This window comes from Trichophyton verrucosum (assembly GCF_000151505.1).
Source record: "Trichophyton verrucosum HKI 0517 chromosome Unknown TV-F-b-12g09.M13f1, whole genome shotgun sequence".
Lineage (NCBI taxonomy): Eukaryota > Fungi > Ascomycota > Eurotiomycetes > Onygenales > Arthrodermataceae > Trichophyton > Trichophyton verrucosum.
Window position 1 is genome coordinate 22,120 of NW_003315467.1, and position 9,424 is coordinate 31,543.

Here is a 9,424-nt window from a genome sequence, read left to right on the forward strand (position 1 = left end):
GGCTCAACCAACGACAGGATCCCTTCATTGCCTGGGGGCTTGACAGTTGGGTGTCATATCACGGCCCGCCCCTTTTAAGCTTCCGTCCGCCTAAACGATATTCACCATTTCGTTCATACAACATGGTAATCACGTACGCTTCTCTCCCTCGTGTTAATACGTCAGGAGCGCAATGCATCATGAACGCAAAGAGGAAAGAAGAAGAACTCTTACAATAATCAACAGTGAGTCTGTATCCGTACCCTGGATACCTGGCCCTATTCGCGGCTCTTCATTCCGCTAATTAGCGAAAACGACGCCACCCTGCATGAAACCATTGAAAAAAAAGGGAGGGGCGTTTGTTGTGATGGCATTTCTGGAAGGTCACATTAGTTCAAACGGGCTCTTGGCTCAGCTTTCGCGACCCGACCAGACGGACCAGTTCCTAGGAGGCCAGGAAGTATTTTGCGCTAAGGTCTCCAAGAAAGGGAAACGAATTTCCACACGAGCGTCGGGATTTGGGTAGATACCGAAAATCGTACACCTGGGCGTCGATGTGATTCACCCGCCCCGACAGGGCATCGACCATTGCCTGCGAGGAGTGTGAACAAGGTGGCGTATTCGAGAACATGCCTGAGCCCTGTCTGCCTGTGCTCAGGTGCGGCAAGGTGCCGCCCTGTTTGAGCCGACCCAGCCGATCTCAACGAATCCCGACGTCGATCCGTTCAGCACCTAATCCAATCTTTGGGCGGTTGGTAATCGAGCGAGGACAGAATAAAGGAGCAGCTTTTGTCGTGCCACCACTCTTCTCTTGCTGTCGTACTCTGGATTGTTGTCACTTAATCGATGATAAATGTGGCTTTCACTGGACTTAGGGAAGTGGGGTCTGAAGCGCATCATCCTGCCTCTGTGAGGTATTATTACTCGATAAAAATGTCCGAATACGAGGAACAAAAACAAGCCATTGTCATGGTTCCTTTTAGTAGATGGGTATTTTAAGTCTTTTCGGCGACGTTCGTGGACGGGCTATCGGTGGTCCAATTTACCCGTAATCTGGAAAAAGCCATTTCATCTATTTATTCATGTATTCTTTATCCATGGTCTTTAGTGTCGTTTTATTGGGAAGGAGATGGACCCATACATATATAATAATGGTAAAGGGGTGAACGGATGCGCAAAGCCATTATGTTGCATGCTTACTTGGCGATTAACCCTGCGATTACAATTACTGAAATCCAAGCGTACAAAATGGTACCAAGCAAGTATTCGAACCCCGTGTTGTCATGCGGATGCGGAAGAGCATTCTTTCCTTGTGCTCGTTTTATATACACTCTATCTTAGTTTATGCGAAAATTACATGTTTTTAAAGTTGTTGATGCCAAGGTGGATGTACAAGAGAAGAAGAAAAAAACTTGCTTGGGGTGATCGGAGAAAACATCCGGTACCCAACAGCTTTTTTTGTCCACTTCAAATCCAAGCACAAGGCAGGGAAATAAAAGGTGAGCTGCACCGGACAGGCTCACATAATGTACGATACAGAAATACAAGACGACGCGCACGTCACTTTGACTCGAATACCTTTTGCTCTATACACGGGAAGCCTTTATGAACGTTCGCCCTTCTTCTCCAACGCCAGGCGCACTGTTTTTCGTTGGCGTCTTCCTTTTTATATATTGAAGTGTATATTTACTTTTTCTTGGCTTGCGGTGGAGCCCGCTCGAAATTATGCATAACTAAAAACCCTAATAATAACCTTAACCGGGCCCATTTTTCTCCACACCTCTGCCAATAAACGCCAAGAAAAATAACCGCTAGTAATTCGGCGCATGTGCCTCTTCCTTCTTCTTTCTTTTTTTTTTTTTTTTTTTTTTTCACTTTTTCGTTTTTCTTGAGTGTTAATTAATATTATCAATTGATTCGATTCTGATATCAACTGATATCAATAATTCTGTCACGCCAGAACACCGTCGTACGTAGACAACTTTTTTTCTCGCACTGATGATACATATTCCGCACTTTTGTGCAGCCGAGATGGCACTTGTTTATATATATTTGGGCATTTGGCGCTCATTAGAGCATTGTAGTGGTGCGCAATTAGCCCCTGCTCGGGTTCCTACGAGCAAATAATTCTTTCAATCATGACCACCACACTCACTCCAATTGTATCCATTTATCATCCACTAAGCGTGTGGACATACCCATCTTATAGTGCACTCTGTTCACCCCTGCATGATATCTGTACAGCAACACAAAGTGACTCTGCTCTGCCGGCGTCCGACATAACAATCCCCTCATACTATTGAACTTAGCTCCTTTCATCTCACACATGGAAATCAACAAGGGTATGAGCGCATTTTCACGACAGGGCCTCGAATTAAGCCAGCGCTCAATGTGCCAGCCATCCTGCCCAAGCTATTTTGCCCTACGGAGTTCGATCGCCTTCTTATTGCCAGACGCAACGGGCATATGGATGAAGGACGTGGGTAATGTCTCTATTAATTTCCACCGCTGATCATGGTTCGTCGCACTTATCACTCATCATCACAAATAGATAAAGTAGTTACTAATAAATGGTTTACATTCGGACATTATGCCTTATCCTTGGGGCTATCCCTATCCCCCCCCGGGCACTTGACCGAGGATCAAGCATAAAGGTTGCTCCGCCGATGACGGCAATCAACTCCTTGGTCCCGCACTCTTTGGCGGAGAAGTTGGATATCTCAAATTCCACGAGGGACCCAACGGAAGCGCTTCCCCAACGGCCAACAAGCGTGCAGTCCGACCGGAAATGGGGAGCAGGTTGAGTTACTCCGGCCAAGGCTTTTGGCTACATAAAGCTTGTTATAGAACCGACCACCGAGGACATCATGCTGCTGCTCAACCTCGGTTTGCTGTCGTAAAAATGGGTGAAGAACAAATCTGAGCACAGAAATTCAGCACCACATCAGCTCCTGAGCCCCGAAAAATCAAACCAGTGTGTCCCCGTGTCGAGATTTAGCCAGCCACCTGTTCGCCTACCAGCCGGTTTCCAGACTTCAAGAGTACATAAGGAGTACTTACAGCTCACTAGTTGGATGCTAAATAGTCTGGGTTGGAATGGTGTGTTGCGAACGAGCTATTTATTCCAAACCCCTTAAAAAAAAGTCTCTCTCCGCACGCTCTTCACCTCCTCCCCCTTTGAGGCGCGGTATGAAGCATAACCAACGCCTCGGCTAACGTTTTTCTTTCTCGCTTGCTCGTCCAGCTAATATTAATATTCCCAAGTAAAATAAGAATCGAGTTGTCGTCTTGTGTCAGAAAATAGCTGCACGACGAATCAACTAGTTACCCGTAACGCCACAAAACCCCCCACAAGGAGCAAAGCAAGTGTGATATTTCTGCTTGGCAAGCTTGGCTCTCTGGACGTCACAGGTCGTTGCTTTCTCGAGGCAAAAGGACGGAATTACGTGAGTGTACGACGGTGTGTACATGTATTTCTGGAGGATGTAAGAACGGGGGTCATTCCCAAAGGATTCCCGGGTTCATGTGGCTGGGTTTAACCCACGCTGTCCCCGTATCTATTTATTTTTTTCGCCTGTTCGCAGTATGGTGATAGGGCGGTTATGAATCATTTGAACAAAATAAAGCCAGATGCTGACTCAGGGGGGGAAGACCTTTATCGACAGACCAACAGAGAGACCAACATCTCTTTTCCGTTCGATAAGTAGACACCCGAGCGTGAAAAACGAACAGTGTTGACGATTAGCCCATGCACTAGCTAAGTAACGTTGCATCCCGGCATTCGCACTCACAGTCCAGCAAAAAGTGAGGATCTCCCCCTTTCCTTGCCAGTCATATTCCCCTTGTAGGCAATAAGAAAGAGAGTCCAACATCCGAATCGGATGATACGTGTAGGGCATTTGGCGTGCAGCGGAGCCAACCCCACAAACGCGAAGGAGAAGATAAAATTTAACCTTCCTAAGCATAATTAAGGTTCCGCCAATGGACCCGCGAATTCGCTTATAAACTTGGCAGCGTCAAAGGTATTTATGGCGGTATTCGTATGTACGGTACTAACGCCAAGGGTAGCTGGCTCAACAGGCCAAACCTGCCCAGATATTCGCGGCCCATCGACGGAGTTGTATCCCTCTAGTTGTTTCTCTTTCTTTTTTTTCCCCCCTTTCCCTCCCCAGTGACGTTTCCTTTTTTTGCAAAACACGATGACCGCAACAGACAGCGGAGAATAACATCGTGGCTCATGCATTGATCCGCATGTCAAGGAGACATAAGGGTACAGAAGCGGCACGAAGCAGAGTACCGTCCACGCCTCAGAGCGGAAAAGAAAAGCACTAAGAGACTTGGCTGTGGTCCGTGGACATGCTTAGTATTCTTAAATTCTTTAAATTGCCCTGGGAGAGTTCGCGGGTGGACAGCGACGAGAGGGCAGGCTGTATGGGCCTTTCTGGGCCCCACGGTGGTACTCTTCCCAACCAACAGGGCTGCCCAGCCAAGGTACTATGTCCGGCGATCTTGCTCTCGATATTCCGATTTTACCGTTTCCCTTTCGAACACGACCCACGTCAGGAGCAGAAAAATTATGACGTTTGGGCCGAGCCATCCGGCAAACTATCACAGGCAAAAAACCCACCGTTCCACGCTGAGACAGCAATGCTTCGCCCTCACCGCGAATGACCAACATCACACTCAGCGCCCAGCGTCCACCCTGGCCCATCCGACCGATTCACTCCCTTTCCCCCGTCCCCCGCCTTTCGCTTATCATAAAACACGACCCTCTGCGATGGGCAGCAACACCGAGGGAAAAAAAAATAAAAAATAAAAAAAATAAGAAACACACAACATATTATTAACACAAGAACGATAAACAAGGATCACAGTGTAACTCCATTAGTAATAAGCGTAATGCCAAGTCCACTTTAGGTTTTTAAGGTTTTTGGCTTTTTGCTTCTTTTTTCTTTGCGGTACAAAAAGGGTTAAAGTTCGCGGCAAGGGGCGTATTAGAGTTGCTGCTTGGACTTTACATAAAAAAAGACCAAGCAAGGCCAGCAAGTCGGCGAGAAAGCAAGACAGCAAGGGCAGGTACAGTACAGGCGGCTGTTGGGGAAGAGTAGAGGACGGAGTCGTGCGAGTGCAGCGGGATGGTGCTGCCGCGGCGGCGCAGGAGGTGCGCGAGGAGCAGGACGGTGAGGCCGCTGGGCCATTGGATCGACAGGCAATCAAACAATCGATCGTTCGCTTCCCTGATTCTGCTGTTCGGGCGCGCCTTTGGAGCTTAGGCTTAACACTCTGCCAGACCCCCATCTGATACATAGTAGTAAGCACATATGTAGTACTCCGTAGTAGCTGAGATAGCACTTATCAGCCATTCCGCTTAGCCGCATGATAAGAACGAGGGAAGAGGGGGGTTGCGAGCAGGACCGCCACAAACTTTCGGCCAAGCTTTGGCTTTCTTTTGCTTTTCTTTTTTGCTTTGCGGTTCTCAAAAAGCACAACGTGGCTTTTGCATCCTTTCGGGATGAAGCAGCAGGAGGGACGCGGCCTGGCCTCGCCAACTAACAGTTTTGGCTACCGACCAGTGCTTAGCAATCCAAGCTTAAGCTGCTTTTTCTTTTACTATATTTACCTCTTCCGTCAAAACGTTCCCAAGCTCTTGGTGTTGGAATGTCTCTCTTGTCAGGAGGGACTGAGCGAGAGTAGCTAGTGAGAAGTCGCCCGTCGCCACAGCCAGCGCCATGCCATGCCATGCGCTATCCTCCCCCCCCCCAACCCCTCCCCTATTTTTTTTTTTTTTTCNAAATCATTTTAGTTTATCCACTTGCTTGGCCTGCGTCCTATAAAACGCTTTTGTATCATGCCATGTCCCAGTGTGCCAGTGCCAGGTCGGAGTATCTCGCCTTGAAAAAGAGATAAGAGAAAAAGCTCCCTTCCTCCATTATCCCTTCCCCCCTCGCCTATTAGCAGTGTAACTCGGCAAGTGACTGCTTCTTGGTTCGTGCAACGATGCTGGGGAAATCATAATAATAATAAAAAAAAGAATGACCGACTCTCTGTGGCGGCAATGGCAGCGGAGAGGATCGATCTGCTGCTGTTCTTCTCACATTGTAATACGAAACCCGCGCTGGGCAGTGGATCTGGCAGAAACGAGATGCTGCTCTCTCGCCATCCTTTCTCTGTCTGTTCGTCAGTCAGCCTTCAGCCTTGGATAGCAAGTAGTAGTAATATTAATGTCAGTCCGGAGTACGGAGTAACAAACTTCGTCATGCTGGGCTTGCTTGTGTGTTATTATTTTTTTTTAATATAACTAATAGCAGCCCTCTCCTCCTCCTCCTCCCCCGACGGAGTTAGCTCCTGATAGACTCGATGGATGCTCACTCCCTGGCGGTACAAGCCTGCGTACGGCCCACCGTCCACTCGTCTTGTTCTGCTCTGGCTTCCCCTTTGCACCTCACGTGGCAGGTCTGCCATCCAATCTTCCTTCGTTCTTCTCCTGCAAAAAGTGCTTTTTCTTTGCTGCCTCTTCGTTGCTTTTTGCCGGCTTCTTGTTTTATTTTGCAAAGTCTATAAAAATTAAACAAAATTAAAGAACCGCAAGAAATCCACCGGAGCCAGAAGCCTCCTCAGGGCTGATGCTTTTTCTCACTTACATATACTCCTAGGCTACCCAGTTTTATTCTTAGCTCCCTCTCTTTCCTCTCTTTTATCTCAACCTTTTGCGTTCTTCGTCTTCCAACCCGCGGATAGGAGTCAAACACCCTCAACTCCCAGCTTAAGCGCCTTCACAGTTAGATAGACGGTGGTTGAAGCGGTATCAACGGCCATAGCCATAGGTAAGCTGACCTTTATAGTTTACCATAGCTGCTGTTTTGTTGTTGTTGTCTTTTTTTTTGCCTTGTTTGCCTCTGGCTTCAATCTAGTTCGGCGTGTTCTCGATCTTAGCTGTGCTGTTGCCGCCGGCCGCACCAGCTGTGATATTTGCTTGTCCACGGCCTGTAACAACTAGAATCTTTGTCTCAGAAGTTGCTCTAACCGTCGATGCTCTCTCCCCCGCCCCTTTTTTTTTTATCAACTTTACTCTTTGTTGTCGTCGTTTTCGTGCTGGCTGCTCTTATATCTAACGCTGCTCGTTGCTCCTCGCCTGCTGCCCCTCCCAAATCTCTTCTTTTTTTTCCCTCCCCTTGTCTGGGTATTATCTTCTTCTTCTTTTTTTTTTTTTTACTGCGGTTTCCACCTCGCTAGCAGTAATAAACAGAGAGTAATCTGCAGATTCTGGTCATTCTCTGTGGTGGTGGTGCGCTATCAAATAAATATCCGTCTCGTTTCCCCCCCGTTGCTGTTTCTCCACCCCCGGATAGTTATTTGAGAGTCGGCGCTTGAAAAAACCCTTGAATGAGAACCCCATCGCTAATCACAAAAACCGCCGATAGATCTTACATGAAGAAGAGAAAATAAAAGGAAACCAAAAAAAAAGAAGGACATACGAGAAAGACGTTGTCTAGATATCAATCCATACTCGCGCGAGATCCCCCTTGGTTGAGCAGTCGAACGGTTTCTCCTCTCTACGCGCTTGCGCCTGAGACACACCAGCACAGGCGCCGATGGAGACATATCACGGCCATGTTCGCACGCCTGCGGACGCGATCATCCTGTTCGAAGCATGCCGAATCGGCTTGCTGCCCAGAGTCCAGAGGAGACTATCAGAAAAAGAGAGACAGTCGATAAAGTCCGGCTCGGTGTTCGTCTGGGACGAGCGGGAGGCTGGCATGCGGCGATGGACAGATGGCAAGTCATGGAGCGCCAGCAGGGTATCAGGCAGTTTCTTGACATACAGAGAGATGGAAGGGAAGCGCGGAGGCAGCCATGCTGCGCAGGCGTCGAGGGCCGGGAAGACGCCAGACAGCACCCGAGGCAGTGATGAAGACGGCGGCGAGGGAGGTGAAGAGGGCCCTGACGGCTACCGATACAAGCCAGACGGCCTCATGAAACAGTCGTTCAGCATAACAACCTCGACCGGACAGCATCTTCACTTGATCAGCTACTACGCCCGGTCCCATCCAACCGTCCCCGGCCTCAACCAGCCCTCGACCGACCCGTCGTTACGGCATATACAGCCGCAAAAGGGCCTATATCCAGAATCCAGCGTCAACGACCAGCAGAACCTCCCGGTGGTCACTCGAGGGCCTATGGCCGGCACTGCTTTCTCAGTACCGCCTCCTGTACAGCACTACGCCCGCCCGCCGGCAGCTCACCCGCATGGGTACTCTCCTACTACTTATAACTGGCCGGTAGCACACCCACCGCCGATGAATGGACAACCGCCGCACCCTGCGCAACCCGGATACCCCCCGGGAAGCTATCTTCCGCCGCTCTCAGGCGCCAACGGCCCTCCGCAGTATCAATACGCTCACCCCCAGCACCCACATATGCCGCCCTCTCAGCCAGTCTACCCCCCACAGTACGACCGGCCTCATCTGGCTGATCCTCCGCCTGGCCCCGTTGCTCATGCCAGTAACGGCCATAGTGCTAGTCCTCGCGGATATCCTTACTATGCCACCGCAAGATCACCAAGCCATCCACAGGCTGGCCATATGGGACCCGGAGAACCTGTCTATCAGGCCGGCAGTAAACCAGACTCACGACATAGTGTATCATCTACCGGTTCGCACTCTCCAAGAGAAGCAATGAGCTCGCTGCAGCATACACCCATGCGATCTCCTGGTCTGTCACATATCAATCGATCTCCCCAGCAGTCAAGCCCACAACAAAATGGTCACAGCCACGTTCAAGTGCATGGCCACGGTCATGCCCACCCTCTTGATGTTCCTCCGCCCGCTTCATCGGCCACTGCTGTTCCCAGCATAAATGCTCTGATGAACGGTCCGCCACTCAACGACAGTGCCCGTATACCAGGCTATCACCAGGGAGTTCCAGCTCCTGGAATGGCAGGTGACGGGCCAAAGGACATCCCCAGCGAGAAGATTGGGTTTGGTGAAGACATGCGAGCCCTTCGACAACTGGATAGGGTGTTTACAGCTTAGTGTTTGAACACACACATACACACACTCTCTCTCCCTCTTTTCCCTGTTCAACCTGCCCTCTTCTCCCCGACACTTTTTAACGATTCCACCACATTTGTTTTCCATCTCTTCTTCGATATCCGTTGCCGAGTCCGAGTCTATTCTGGTGTGGTAACCTATCTCCCCATTCTCACTCTCTGTGTGCGTTCATGTCCTTTTTCCCCTCAGACTCTGTTGTTCCTTGTCTCCTTTGTTACACGTTTCCATCCGGCATTTTCTGTTTGCGGTTTTTAAGGGATGATTCTAGCATTTCAAGTCCGGTGGCGGGTCATTAAATGGGTCTTGTTACATCTTTTTTCTATTGTTTCCTTCCTGTCTTGACTGCTCCGTATGTTCTCTGTCTCTTCTCATCATGGGTTCACCACGGCCACAAA

General features: G+C 49.3%; 1 protein-coding gene across 1 annotated transcript; it reads left to right on the forward strand.

Moving 5' to 3' along the window:
* Positions 1–7,571: 7,571 nt before the first annotated feature.
* TRV_03311 (extracellular proline rich protein) lies at positions 7,572–9,011 on the forward strand (the record flags this gene model as incomplete). The annotated part of the gene is made up of 1 exon (XM_003022526.1): positions 7,572–9,011. One exon carries the CDS (start codon positions 7,572–7,574, stop codon positions 9,009–9,011), a length of 1,440 nt encoding a protein of 479 aa, XP_003022572.1.
* Between the last annotated feature and the right edge of the window lie 413 nt (positions 9,012–9,424).